This window comes from Pteronotus mesoamericanus, unplaced genomic scaffold, assembly GCF_021234165.1.
Source record: "Pteronotus mesoamericanus isolate MK-2021 breed Mesoamerican mustached bat unplaced genomic scaffold, CSHL_Meso_final scaffold_651, whole genome shotgun sequence".
Classification (NCBI taxonomy): Eukaryota; Metazoa; Chordata; class Mammalia; order Chiroptera; family Mormoopidae; genus Pteronotus; species Pteronotus mesoamericanus.
In genome coordinates, this window is record NW_026555325.1 from 20,190,503 (window position 1) to 20,206,210 (window position 15,708).

General features: G+C 36.6%; 1 protein-coding gene across 1 annotated transcript; it reads right to left on the minus strand.

Annotated features, from left to right (window-relative positions):
- Positions 1 to 2,854: 2,854 nt before the first annotated feature.
- Positions 2,855 to 9,945, minus strand: ERMN (ermin). Its single transcript, XM_054562726.1, has 3 exons — positions 9,489 to 9,945; positions 8,734 to 8,826; positions 2,855 to 5,899 (listed from the first exon to the last, which is right to left on the minus strand). Exons 1-3 carry the CDS (start codon positions 9,727 to 9,729, stop codon positions 5,403 to 5,405), a joined length of 831 nt encoding a protein of 276 aa, XP_054418701.1. The 5' UTR covers positions 9,730 to 9,945; the 3' UTR covers positions 2,855 to 5,402.
- Positions 9,946 to 15,708: the final 5,763 nt, after the last annotated feature.

Genomic DNA, 15,708 nt, shown 5'->3' on the forward strand with positions numbered 1-15,708 from the left:
AAAAAGGAAATGACAAGGAGTAAAGAGAAAAAAGTGGGAACTAATTATCTTTAAGTACGCACCGCGTGCTAGGCACAGTTTGCACCCCATCTCACTGTCGTGCACAACTCAGTGAAGTGGGTCTCATTCTCCTCATTATGCAGACAAGAGGATGGCTAAGAGGGATTGTCTAACATTATCCCATCATCCTGCTTGTGCAAGATAAAAACCCAGTTTCTATCCTATGTGGATCAAAAAAAATTTTAAATAAAGAAGAAAAAAGAGAGAGTCTCTTCCACGACACCATGCTGTTATGATTGTTTTTCTAAGTAAGCAGGCAGCTCATTGGGGCACAGTTAAAATCCCTCAGTTGTGGAGTCGGGCCTCTTTGTTTTCTCTCATGGATGTTGTACAGACAGGCAATAGAGGTTACACCCCTTTCTGTTAAACAACTGAAGTGTAGGCTTAAGGATAGCAATCTCCACATGCTTAACAGTGGTATACCTACTTGACTTCATGCTGGACATATTCTTTTCCATTTCCTGGAACAAATAGGAGAGGGGGAAGTGGACATAGAGAGATTGCTTCTCTGTGAATAATATTACCAACCCTTTCTTCCCCCAAACGTTGATAAAATCTGACAGATCTGAAGAGAGGTGGGAAATGAAAAATTGAGGAATCCCTTAATTTAAAACACAAACCAAGACTTGTAACTTTCCCTTCATTGTGTTGTCATCATAGTGCTTTTGCAACAATTTTTGCATAGATTATTGAACAATTTCTGCAAGCCAAAGTGTCCTGCAATGAGAAAAAGAACACTAACCAAAGCTAATGTAGACAATATTTATTTTTGGCAAATAGCCATCTCATGAACAGTTTTGAATAAACCATGTAGAGAGCTATATACTCCTGATGAGTTTTAATAGATGGTATTTCAGGTATTGGTGGTGCCTGTGTCTAAAAGAAAGGAAATAAAAATTACCATCACACTAAGCAAACTTACTGTCTCTGTTTTCACCCTAATAAGTCAAGTAAGAATTACCACTCCAATTAGGGTCTCTTTACAAATTTATGTGAATCTTTGTTTTACAAAAATACACATGAAATTCTCATTTTCCTGAAAATAGAGCAACTTTTAATATGCTGAGTTCCTAATGATGACAGTTGTCATCAAATAAGAAATAAATTCTTTTAAGATGGAGGTTTTCTATTTTTTATAATTGATTGATAAATATTTTCCAGCTTGAGAATATTGGTCATAAATATCTATATAAATAAAGCATAGATTGTCTGTACTTGACCCTTCAAAACATATCAATCTTTGTAAATATATGTGCATATATGTATATTTGAATATACATATATGCACATATATTTATTTATATGCATATGTGTGTGTGTGTGTGTGTGTGTGTATATATATATATATGCCTCCATTTTATGCTTTTAATTGAGAGGTAGTAAAAACCAAGGGTTTCTACTTAAAAATAAAGAAAACTAAGAAATATTTTTGGATATTTTTAACTCGTTAAGTGCATAGCTTTCTCTGCATCTGGCCTTCTGGACAAAAGTGCAGGTTGATGTTAACTCTGGTTATTGTTTTTCATACTTGAAAGGAGTAATCAAACTTTAAATTCAAATCGCTTGTTATTCAGGTTATGATTATACACACACCTTAATTCTTCTCCTTAAACAACTGCCCAAATATTGCTAGTTTTATACCTATTAGCTATAAGAGGTGGACATAAAAACAAGAGAAGACAAAGGTCAAAACAGAATTTTGTTTTTCACTACCTAAAACATTTGTTAATGGGAGACACATATTAAAACTATAGAGTATAAAGGAATTTGGAATTGATTTGAACATTTTTAAGTACCCAATGTTTCTGCCTCTGACCAACTGCAGTTATTATAAATAAGGTATTGAACATGTAATATTTGATTTTTAACTTTCTATATACAAATTTAAATTACTTTCCAAGTTAATTTCCAAAAAGTTCCCTAGCTGGCAGTTGATTACTAGATATTGTTATTTGATTTTACAGTTTGTCATGTATCTGAGTGATTTCTGCTGCTGATTTCTACCTATGTCATTGGGTTTATGTTGATTGTGTGTCTTGGTCACCTTGTGTTCTTCATGAGCTGCATACATGTTTTGGTATTCATATTTATTATGTTACTGCCTGATGTTTTAATATTGTTAAATGTTTGTTGTAACTTCTGATCTTACTTTTTACAGTCCTTTGGTTTCTATAGAGCAATGAAAGTTCACACTTTAGAAGAAGTAGTTGCCTTTCTAGAAGTAGTTATCCTTCTTTATGATACTCTGGTGCTTCATCTTTTTCCATTATTCTCTACTATTACTTATTTTAAATGTTTTTTCTATCACTTTGAAAAACTTCAATGTCCATTTTCCATTTGAAAGTGTACCAAAAGTACTACCCTATGTAAATATGCAGAAACAATTGCTATAAAAGTGTCAGTATAGTTTACATGTATTACCTGATGACTACGAAGATATGTTTTTCAAGTATGGAGTAAAGATACATCTAAAACAATAGCTCGGTTCTAGTAAAAATAATGGAAACTTTTCATGAACATTACATACTACCCATTGTAAAATTTTTTGCAATTTCATGTACATTTTAAGACCTTTTAATACAAATAATGCAAATGAATTAAAATAATGTGTTCTCTTGCTTTCTGAAGCAGCATTTATTGATCATACTAATTGTTGCTGATATGCAAGTGTTCTTGCTCAATTTTAAAGGGCAGCTAAAGAAAATAAAATCTAGACACCGAAAATAAGGCCACAAAGTTTTATTGAGAGAAAGTCAGACACAGAAATTCTTCAATTTATTTGTTACTAGATAGATAGGTTCTGACATATTCTGTGTCATCAAAGTTAGCATTATATTAAAGGTAAATTTTAAATTGACAAAGAAAGAGAACTATTAATTCCTGTTCACCCAGCAACTAAGGAAAATAAAAAAATCATGTAAGAAATATCAGCATTCTCACAATAAATTAATTCTCCCTCCTTCAGGTACCAGAGTCATCCTTCTTCCAACCATGAACCTTGACTCACACAAGTGGTAAACTTTGCTGCGTAGTTATCAATTTATATTCTATATGTCCCACATGAGTTTCAAATATGATAATATCCCTCATGCAATCTGACCCAGAGCCTTGTCTTTCCTAGGTTACAAAGAGTCAAACAGCCACCCATCAATGTCATGTTACTTATAGTCACTTAACTACGTGGCCTTAGTGTACAACAACAGCATAGGGCAATGCCAAAGAATAGTTACAGTCTCTTTGCAACTACATTGTCTTATCCATCAACATTAAGTATTTATTCATAGAATATACCCTGAAAAAGTATATGTTGACAAAATCTTTCATGATTGGTTAATCATCTGGTTAAAGAACACAAAGCAAAAAAGGCTAGGGTTACTATCTATCTATCTATCTATCTATCTATCTATCTATCTATCTATCTATCTGCATGCCCCAGAAGAGCTAGTTGTTTGTCCATACCACATGGCCATAGTCCACCACCATACAACTACCTCCCCTGGAATAATTTAAAATTCAAGCTCTGTTGATGGTAGATTAACAATATGGTCCTGTTTTATGACAGATAACACAATATAGAGCTTTGAATTTAAGGAGAAAATTGTAGGGGTCATCAGTAATCCAGAAAATAAAATAGGTTGTCTAGGTTTAGAGGCTCTAAATAAACAGGAAACTGTGCTAATACATCAATTTTCTACTTAAGTTTATCAATAAAGACGAGATTTTCCTAGCTTTATTCTGAAAACTTGCCTTGACAAAAATGAAATCTACAGGTTAACAGATTAAGGAAGGATGGTAGGACTTTTATATGATCAAGTCACAAAGTATTTCTTTGAAAGAGTAGAAGGGACACTGCAATCTTAATTGAAAACTGAGTCTTGTAAAAGCTAAATAATAGTATGTGATACTATGGAAATATATGACGAAGAAGAATTAAAGAAATTTCCATTAAAATGTGTGGGATTTGTTACACATAAATAAGCAATAATCTAAGAAGAGCTAAACCAAGGTTTTTTTGTGTTTTTTTTTACAAAATAAAAAAGAAGTAAACAAAGGATTGAATAGTACAATGAAGACTGTATTATATTCAGACAATAAGGAATTGTCTTTTTATTTGCAGGGCCAAAAAATATCTTTATCTGCAGTGACTGAAAGTACAGGATAATATATATGGAGCCTGAAATAAAAAATTATGAAACTATCTAAGAAATCTATATAAATATAGACTCTCAATTTTCATAAATATTCAATGCATTATTTGACACACTGGCTTCATTAAACTCCGTCAGTGCAATTTTAAGCATTTCGATTTGGGCTGAGGTCCAGTAAATTATATATTCCCAACAACCATCAAAGCTTTCTCACTAAAAATACATGCTCACACTCTACTTTGAGAATATTCTAAGATAATTACTTCCATTTTCATAGTAACTAGTACAGTTATGACTAGTGTTGTGTTGAGTTTCTTAGGAAAGAAAATTATTCTGACATTATTAATAAGGGAAAGCGTGATAATAAGGGGGGTATTTTCCTTAAAATGTGCTAAAGCTCTTTTTCATTTTTAATGACACTAACTTTTCTAGACAAGATTTTATTTTCTGTCACAGAAATAAAATTTTCCAATATAACTAGTCTGTTGGCCACCAATTTTCTAGCCCCTCCCTGTGTCTACCTCACAATGGATTTAATTCATCCTGAGAGCATAAAGGCAACATTTAGTTAGAATTCTCCTAACAATTGCTCAGCTCCTCTAGTGAGAAAATTCAGTGAATGGTAACACTGAGGAAGAAGGCCCATACAGGGTTTTTACTCTGTGGATACCTAGGAAACCACTTCAAATCTTTTTTGAAGATAACAAGGAAGGCAAAGTATTTTGAGAAGTTTATTGCCAGAATCTATAAAATAATGTTTAAAAGTTAAGAAAGAGTTAACAACAGACTTTCATTCAGCCTCAAGGTACAGGAAGAAAGACCCCGAAAGAAATATAAGAATCATTTCAAATAGGTCTCTCCATTTAATGACTACATTTCCCAGCACTCCTCCTTTTAAAGCCAAATTATGTGAGATTCCCCAGGGTTCTGGCTGTTTAGGGCTTATCCTGTAATGCTATGTAAGTGAAGTTTTAAAAAGCAAATGTCCACAAACAAATGTAAAGCTTTCTGATTTGAAGTTACCATACTGAATTTTGTCTAGGGTTATTTCCACATAACTCTACAGAAAAACAGAAAGTGAGTTTCCACATCTTTACAGGGGATAAGTGAAATAAGACATACAATGATGCATCTCAGGAATATAGAATTAGCTTTTGCATTAGTGGGCCTGAGAACTTCTCAGATCCAGTTAGTTTATAAATGCATCATAGACTCAAATTCATCAATTCTCTGCTTGGTATTCCCCTTCCTGATTTTCCGATAGGATATTGTATTGTATCTTGAATAAGCATTTCTGGAAATATCACCCTTCTTTCCAAAAGCTGGCTGCTCATCAGGTGTCACAGGTTGGGAGCTGGAGCTGCTCAGTGGGGAGTCCTCACTTGGATCACCTTCTTCTGTTAAGTGAGAACCCTCTTCATTTTTCTTCTTGAATTCTATCACTCGAACTTCATCTTCATCATCGTCTTCATTGTTAATTTCTTCATCCCAAACCTCTTGCTCCTCCTCACGCACCACATCAACTTGGTGAGGTTTTCGAAATCCCAGCCATTCAATTTCAGTTGCCTGGTAAGCTTTGTTCTTCCTACCCTCATCTTCTCTTTCTTCTAGAGGCTGTTCAACAATTCTTTCTTTTTGTCCACTTACTTCCCGGTTATTGCGATGCAGAGAAATCTTTTCCCACTGAAGCCCTGTAGCAAAATTAATTGGTAATTGAAATGTGCAGAGGTTCCAAAATACTCAGATGTTATTCTCCAAATTATATTTCTGGACAATCATTTCCCCACATATTTTTTATGAAATATTATGTTGTGGATTATATTTCATACAATAAAGTGATCTATATCATCCAATTAGTTTGGAAAACACTGAATTAAATACAGTTAAGTAAGCTTCTTCAGAATTTATCTGAGCCATGCTAATGAACATTGTAAATTTCCAGGAAAGCTGACAACTTAACTTTATTTGACTATGGACTTTTTGTTGTTGTTATGGACTACTGTATTGAGGGAAACCGGTACTCCCTGAGACAAACTTCTAAAAATTTTGTTGAGCCTGCCGAGATGGGATGTGAAGAGATAAAATAAATATTTGAACTTATATCTTATATACACAGACCACACACACATTCTTCAAGGAAAGTGAAAAATACCTCACAAGGGAATAAATGGATTTCTTCCAATAGTAAAGACAATGACTGCCCACATCTGGTCAGGCTCACAGTAGCACATTTAGTACTTGCCGCCATGCCTCTCAGAATTGTCCTAAAGTACCAGGTGTGGAAGGAAGAACAGAGGACCGCAGGTGGGCAGAAGTCATGAGCTGAAGCTAACTGAAGCACCAAACCCACCAAAGCACACACACTTTAAATTCCATAAATTCCTAGAAAACCATGACTTAAAAATAATGTTGATGTCATATCTACATAGTGTTAGATTACCCTATTATTTTAGACATGTCCCTGATCACAGATAATTAATTCAAGTTGTTTGGTACCATGTCATGACTTTTAAAAAGCTTTATTCATTGCAAACTTCACTTTACAAACAGATCATACGAGGATATTCTCAACAATGTTTATCGTGAGTGCAAAAAAGAATTAATTATAAGAGAGTAAAGGTAGTTCTCTGAGCTTTCAAACCCCTAGAGGGCTTGTGTGGGAAACTTCAGTCTATAACGTGCACGACTCGGCAACATTGCCCGGGTAGAGCCCCTTGTCAGGCCTGGATTCACTATTCCCTTTCACACTTTATGAGTTTTTAACTCAAGTGAGAGATGAGGTTTCTCTTTGCCATTCCCTTCCACAATTTTCTATTTTCACTGCAAGATGTTCACATTTCCATCAAAAATTTTTCATTCTCTTTTTATTTTTTTATCAACTATAGGAAATCAAATTGTAAACTTAGAAAAACAGAATTAAAAGACAGATTATCACTTCTGACTAGTTGTACCCAGGTGCCCAGTCATGTTCTTTACACTATAAATATATATGCATTAGAATGTTTGCTATCATCTTGAACTTTGTTTTGTTTTCTTCTTTTCTACAAGAACCACAGAAACTGTTCTTTTTGCTCACATTCATGACTCAGGCATAGAGTTGTCATGCGTGAAATTACTTTTTGAATTTAAATTATAGGTTTTCCTCAGTATTTTTAGCATCTTTTTTATTTCTTGACCCAGGAGTATTCTCTTTGAACACTTTATAGCTGTTTGCCATTGTAAAAATAAAAGACAACAAAAGGGTCAAACCTCTAGCTTATAGCAAAAACATATGTTCCACCAAACACAAAAGGATCAAATCAAGGGAAAATTCACACTGAGATCTGCTACTTTAAAAATCTAGACTGCTTTTGTTTTGTATTTGATGAAAATGAAAGGTCCTTTAAAAAAGAAGCTGTTGTCTCCATTGGACTTCTGATCAGAAATTTGAAAAGGGCACTAGGAAGAAGATTGTGATCCCTGCCTTTAAGAACTAATTGGAAGCAGAAAGACTAGGGCAGAGTGTTAGCTCATTTCATAGGGGCTTGAGGCTGATAGATTATCTGTGATAATGTAAGGCTGGACAACACCTGTGGCTTACTACATTCTTCCTTAAGCATCCACACAGTGGACCACTGCATGTGGTCAGCAGAGACTCTGACAAGTGTCCAGACAAAGTGGACAAACCTAGGAAGCTGCCAATCACATTTATATCTTCCTTGGTATCTACTTTTTATGTGATATTCCAATAGTTCACGCAATAATATCTACAATATTTTTCCCATTAAGGTTCTAGCTGAACTAAATTGCTTAGGTCTAACAAGTTGACTTCAATTTTTAAATAAGACATTTATGGTTACATGAGAGGATATAAATAATTAATTGATTTTTATCCTTTGCTGTATTTGGAAATTGCTTGAATGTAGGTGTTTCCTTAGGAGAGAAGTCTAAAAGATTGTATATCTCCTAGTCTCTTGAGTTTATTTGAAATATAGTCACTTAAAAATCAATGTTCTTTTTATTCTCCCATTTTCTGAAAAACACAATTAAAATTACTTTATCACCTGGTAGATTTCCTTAACAAGAATTAGGTAACCATTTTGTGCTTAGAGAAGAGGCCTGGAATTTTCTTATAAATCAAATAAATTTATAAGGTTATTTTAAACTGTATGTCAATGGTAAACTTTTAGAGTAAACATTTACATTTCACAAGGTGCCCGGTGCAGATGTGGAGACACTAAATCAAAAAGAAAGGTTGATTTGGTGGACTAGCTTATTAAGAGACCTATGTATTGTCAGGTGAGAATGTGCCAATCAGTTATACCAGTCCATGCAGTTTCAGTGTTGAAGCTTCTAGAATACTTTCTAAGGTGGAACCCACAGATAATGAAGATTCCCTTATTCCCCTGTAGCAGCTCTGAGGTTTGAAAGGCATTGCCTAGATTACATTCTCAACACCACACTCCTGCAGCCTCCCATGCCAAACCTGTCATCCATATCCAGTCAGACACACGCTGCATACAAAGTGCAGGTAGATTCCTCTTACCTTCTCTGAATGTCATTTCATCAACACTTGTTTCTTCAAGAGAAAGATCTGTGATGGCCTTATGAACAACAAACAGATTCTCTTCTGGTTTTTCTGAAAAAAACACAAAGATTAATATTGTAATATTTAAGTAGTTCAAGGTTAAATGTGTTATCAATTTAGACTCTAGCTAGGGAGATTCTTTGATTTTTCATTGTGATCACTTAAAATAACTATTCTTTTACTTCATTTTTTCATTGGTTCCTTTTATTTGTAAACATAATGATAATCTCCCTTTAATATCTAAGTTATTTAACCATGATTAAGACATTTTAGGGTATATTTAGAAGGGAAACTTGAAATTCTGAGTTCTCTTTGCTCAAATAATAATGTGGCCGTCCATAATAGTAGTAAATAACAATACATAATAGTAAATAACATTTAACCGACACTGTGTAATCCTCACAACAACCCAACAAATATCGGCACTATTCTTCTGCCTTCTACTGAGAAAACGAAGTCTTTAGGAGGCTAGGAGAGTTGTCCGGGGTCACGGAGCTCTCAATGCATAAGTCTGGACTTGACCCACAGCAGAGATTTAGTCCTCATGCTATGCAACCCCATTGGAAAAGGGGCCACATTCAGGCCGGGACAGGAGCAGGAGGATGTACAGCTTATTTCTGTCCTGGAAGTTTATCAAAAGAGCCCTGGAAGTAAACGCAAAAGAGTTTACAAATCAAATCAAATCAAGATTGAAGAGAAGGAAAATGTTTTACCTTTCAGGATCTTCTCATCCATCGACCAGTTAAGCATTCTCTTCCCTTGAAGTTTTTCACTTTTCTCCTGATTTCCTTCTGTGAGTAAATCCTCAAGACTGGGTTCTATCCTGTAGTATGGTGGGGTGCTACCCACATCACTGGCTTCCTCACTGGCTTCAGTGATCGGTGGTTTACCGTTTTCAGGTGGTATATCCCCATTACACTCCACCTGACTGAATGTCACTGGAACATCTGTCATGATGTACAGCTGAGTCCGACTAAGAGAGAGCTTTGAGGAAACTGGGTAAACAGATCCTTGATGATACGTTCTCTTGCCTTCAAGTCTTATGGTTCCAACTCCTACTCCAGGAATATTCACTTTAGTGCATAATAACAAACTTCTTTTTTCTACAGGTGCTCAGATGGAGCTTGGAACAAAAGCAACAGGATTTGTCAGATTTGCCACCAGCCCACGAATCGGGCCAACCGCCACTTTCTTTGTGGCTCAGCAGTCCCACTGGCAGAATTAAAGGCTGCCCTTTGATTTACATAAACAAACAATCGGAGGCAATCAGGCTTTTGTGTTGGTGTGTAGAGGGGAACTTTCAGCTTGTCAGCCCCTCTCTGGGAACAGAGATTTTTGTCCCTCTTCACAATGGTCCTTTGTCATTTTCCTTGTAACAGGAGCCACCATTGTTCCTCAGCTTTAATCCAGAGAGAATGACCACCTTGAGGCGTATTAGTTCTGTGTAACCAGCTTAACATTTCCAAACAGATTTTGTTCAAGTAAAACCTCAGCTATTTTGTAGGGAACAATGGCATCATTTCTTATTGATTCAAGAATAAGACAGCTTATCAAAAACCTGTAAACAAGACAACTTTATTATAAGTGGTCCTAGTAGCAGATTCCCTGATATGCTTTCAGGAGCCCAAAGAAAGTACCTAAGAAAAAACAAACAAAAATGTTCTGCCACCTTGCTAATACCAAAATTGTTACAATTTTATAGTAATTCACTTGGCCTATAGCTCCTTATCCTTTAGTTTATTGATATCTATTGAAGCTCAACTCACCCTTTAAAACTTTAATATGATTTCTTCCATGAAGTTTTTCCTCCCTCAATCAGAAACATTCTCCCTACTGATATTGCATGATGCTGGTAAAATTATTTAGCACCAACATAGTCTGCCCTTAGGGGAAACGGGTGATTATGTAAAACAACTGCCACTACCACACCTTCCTTTTTCAAGAAGACATCAATTCTTTTTCTTTCTTGGATCTCATGGACTGCAAAATGATCCCAGATTCTTTGCTGTGCTGCCTCTCCCAAACCCAGCCCCCACCTCGGAAAGCCCTCTCTTCCTCAAAGCCAAACCCCTGTCTTAACCAGGTCCTTTAAGTCTCAGCTATGAGGCTGAAATAACATTTTTTAATAACACTTTTCCTGACCCGCACAATTAAGACAGAACTCCCGTATGCATTATCTTTGTCATTCAAAGTACTCTTCACAGTTGTTATTAAACTAGTGATGGCACAATTATCTCTAATGTCTCCTTCACCAACTAGAATTGAAGCTTTGTCTGGGCAGGAATCATGTTTAATTTTATTACACATGTCCCTACCATGTAACATCTGCCTTGAAGTAGGTAGGTACTCAATTTTATATATATATATATATGTGTATATATATATATATGTATATATACACACACATATATCTGTATATATATATATATATATTTAAATAAATGAATACATTTTCCTCCCAAGAGAATACATTTCAGTTATTTTCTAAAAAGCAGAAGAAAGGTTGGATAGTAATTGTAAATTTATCACCTTTAAAATTGTATCTAGGGCTGAGCTCATTAAAGTCTATGTCAAGAATGACAAATACATGACATTGCCCCATCTTTCTCCCTTGTCACCATGAGCTCTTCTCTACCCAACATACTAATTACTTGTTTGTGGAGGAGAGGAAAAATAATTTTCACTCTACTCCTCTGAGCTCTTGGCTGAGGCTCTGTAATAAAATACAGATAAACAAGAGAAAAAAGGAACAGAAGTTTATTAACATGTGTACTTCACATATACATAGGAGATACCCAGGGAAACCAAGTAACTCCCTGAGATGCCCAAGATACTACCAACTTAAATATCACTTTCAACTAAAGACAAAAGAAAGAAAGGTTTTAGGAGCAGGGTGGGGGCAGTTGTGAGGGATTACCAGGAAAAGCATAGTAGACAAGGGCCAGTTTTATTATGCAGCTGCTTATGCCTTTCCAGCTGATTAGATTCTCTTGCGGTTTAGGGGTATCCTTCTTTTGCTGGTACAGAGAAGGAGACACACTTATAGAGATTTTCTTTATAAATGTCCATTTCCCCCACAAAAGAGGAGTGTTCCTCAATCCCCGGCTTTGTTTTCAGAACTTCTCCAGTGTCTGCTATTTCTCAAAAATAATTAACTCAATGTAATCCTTCTGCCAAAGAGACATATTTTGGCTGGGGTGGCAGTTTGTTACCCTTCATTTGTTGGTTCTTAATTTGTTTGACAAACACTTATACAGAATTTACTCTGTGTTAAATTCCTTCAAAAATAGTAACACATTTGATCTTTATAAAAGCCCTGTAAAGTAGGTACTATTATTATCCCCTTTAACAGACTAGAAAAGTGGAGCAGAGAGAGATTAAGGAACTTGTTCAAGGTCATACAGCTAGAAAGACTACCAACGAGAGCTGGCAGCATAGATCAAGCCTGGTGCCATCGCTGACCTGGGTGCCGAGGTTTCCTTTGGCCGTAAGTCCCAGTGGGCTCCAGCTGGATGAATTAACCACATTGGCAGCAAGATGTCGCAGAAGTCGTTGTGACTGGGAAAAAGCAGCAGAGTGTCTGAGGGGGGCGGCAGCAAGCTCTTCCCAAAATAGATGCCCCAGATGCTGAGGACAGTGCTGGGAGGGCCAGGGAGTTTCCTATCACCAGGAAGAACAGGATTGATTCAAAGAGCAGAATCTGAAGCTTGAGGGCCGGGTCAGTCCGTCCCACTGACTTGGAGTGAAAACAGCCCAGGATCCAAAGGAAAAAGAAAATGTTGCAGGGGTTAGATGGAAAAATGCAGAAATCAACACCAAAGCCAGGAATACTAGGTTGTGAGAACCTTAAGGACAGGAAGTGATACCAGGTCTACCCAATGCCCAGCAATAAACATAAAAACAGAGAAATGCTCACATTAGCCTTAGAGACCTGTCTCCAAGCATTTTCATTTCCCTGGAGACTGCCAACCACTTCAATTTCAGCACAGAGCAGAGTATAGAGGTTTAGTTTATCTCTCCCACCCCTAGATTTCTATGACCTTATACCAACCTGCAATTTATATCTCTGGCTTAGTTTTTATGGGAATTTAATTTTTTAAGGTATCTTGTTTTTCATGCCATGTTTTAACATTTTCTCCTGGCATTAGAATTATTTGATATTTTGAAAAATAGGAAAATGATCCATAGTTTCAGTAACATCAGCTAAGCAGTGTGTTCCCCTCTATATCAAGCAGGGATGCTATGCTGTCCTGCAGAATAATGGGGGTCAGGGGACTGGTTTGCAACATGTATTATTTTTCCTAGAAGTAGTTGGCAACACAAGATACATATTTTTAAATTTTATTTTAATTTATTTTTTCAAATACATTTGTCTCTGCCTCCCCCCCACCACTTTCCCTTGCCCCCTCCCTCCTTCCCTCCCTCAGCTCTTCCCCTTTGGTTTTGTCCATGAGTCCCACAAGATACATTTAGCACCAAGATGAGTCTACCCAACAAAAAAATAAAACATAAGGCATTTTATCCACAAAGAGGTAAGTTGTCACCCTTTGTAATAGCCTATTACCTACAAAGTATGTTAGAATTTGCACTGATTCTTAATTCAAACACCATTGCATAATCTCCACTGCATGAAGCATGACTTTTGTAGATGATTTACTGAATGTTTGTCTAGTTATAATTAATAGTGAAGGGCATCACATAAATGTAACAATTATCAAGTCTATAACAAAACATGATAATGATAGGATCTTCACGTGAGAATGTAAAGTCTCAAAAAAAAAAGTATGTAAATATCAACATTCCATTTGTCAGACTCCAAATGATTAATATTGAGGCTATATTAGGTCCAGAAACAAGATTTGAGGAGAAGTCATAAGCTTCTGACCTTTAATAATACGTGAAAAGTCAAGACACAAGTGAATGTTATAGTTATACAGCCAATGAACACTGAATTAAAAACAAGAAATATATTTAAAAGGTCAGTTTTTTTTTTTATCCTGGCAGCTTGGAGCCAATGTTTATACAAGCATATATTTACATAATTGAGACAGGGTTATTGTATCAATCAGGGTTGACACAGAAAGGTAAAACCACTAATAGTTCTATGTCTCCGAAGGGATTTGATATTACACAATTGTAATGGCTGCTGCTTAAGTTGTCTCTGTAAGTCCGTTGTCAAGTATGGTGTCAGAGCTTAAAGTCTAAAGGGCAGGAAGTACACAGGGAAAATGGATACGTTGGGCAAGATCAAGCTAGAGATACAGGAACAAGTGGGAACACCCAAGGACCAACTAAAAGGTGGGTTAGTTCTCACTGCTTCTGACCTTGGAGGTTTCGGAGTCTTCCAGGAGAAGCTGTGCCCTTGTAATGACCAAAGACCCCGAGAAGCCAAAAGAAGGCTCAGGGGAAGGCAGGGCACTTGCAGGCCCAGTGCAGGCTGTGCACAGATAGGTCAGCAACAGCGTGTGTGAGCTATGAAACAGCTTCTGCTTCCTCTCTGCCCGCCTCCTCTCACCCAAGAACGACCCTTTTAGCCCACCTTTCTTTCTCTGGAAACACCAAGAAAAGGGAATTCTGGCAAATGTAGTTTAGACTAGTGAGGTTGACAGATATAACGTCACCACTTTGGACTTTCAGCACCTCTCTGAACCTGAGGGGTACCATATGCAAACTTTCAGCTCAAAATCCCACAATAATCCACAGAATCTTCTGCAGGAAATAGAGTAACGCCTCAAGGAAGTGTGCAACTCTGAATGTCCCTGAGGAGTTGGATAACCTGAAATGGTTCACTTAAGGGATTAACATTACAAATTGAAAAGACAAAAATATAAAATGTCATAACACATTGAAATCAATCAGTATCCATATATTTTAGTTGAAAAAAAATAACTGCCTTCCTCCCAGTATAAATTAAGTTGATTGCCTTATGCTCTTAGTGCCTTGTGTTTATATATATGCCTAGTATGAAGCAATAGCTGTCATTTAGGTGGCATAACATATAAAAGTAAAGGGCTGTATCTCCCAAAAAGCCAATAGTGAAATTCATGAATAGCACATAAGTTTTAAGAATTTAATGTAACAGAATTTGAAAATTTGGCGTGCTTTTCAGACTTAGAGGTGAGTTACATTTGTGTGCATGTGCATATGTTGGATGGGGGGAAGTTGTCAATCATTTCTCCAGAAACAAAGCCTTTCTTAGATACCAGGAAAGGTGTACCTGTTTGTGGTCCTAGAATCCAGTGAGTCACAACACATCAAGAAAAGCAGTGAAAGAAACAGGCTGGTAATTTGGTGACGATTAGTGGAGAGTATAACTCTGACAGGAGCCAGTGTAAGTCCCTATGGCCCAGACGAGCAGAGGTGGGGGACGCGGAGGGATAGCACTAACCAAGAATTAAGAGGCCCCTTCAAACAGAGGGCAAATGAACATCATCATCAGTGACCCCTGTAGTGGTCTAGAGGATGGACTCAAGTGTCAGATAACCTGGAGTGAAATCACAGTTCTGCTGTTCTGTGACCCTGGGCAAGGCCTGTTTTCATTGCAGAGTTGGCTTCATACGTATGTGGATCCAAAAATTTAAAAGAATGTCACACATAACCTTTCTCTCTTTATTACAAGGAAGGTGAGTGTTAGGAAGTATGGACTTGAGAATCCAGTCTTTTCTTAAGTCCCATAATATCTCCAGCTGACTGTGTTAGCCTGAATGATGACCGGCCCAAAGGCAGCCAAACCCTAATCCCCATAGCCTGTGAATGTTCCCTTACATGATGAAAGGGATTTTGCACATATGATTGAAACAAAAATCTTAAAATGAGATTATCTTGGATTATCAGATTGATTCCCATGTAATAATCACACGGGTCCCGACAAAGGGGACGCAAGGTTAAAGAGAGCAGTGTGAGTCGTGACAGCACAGCAAGAGGCCGGAGTGA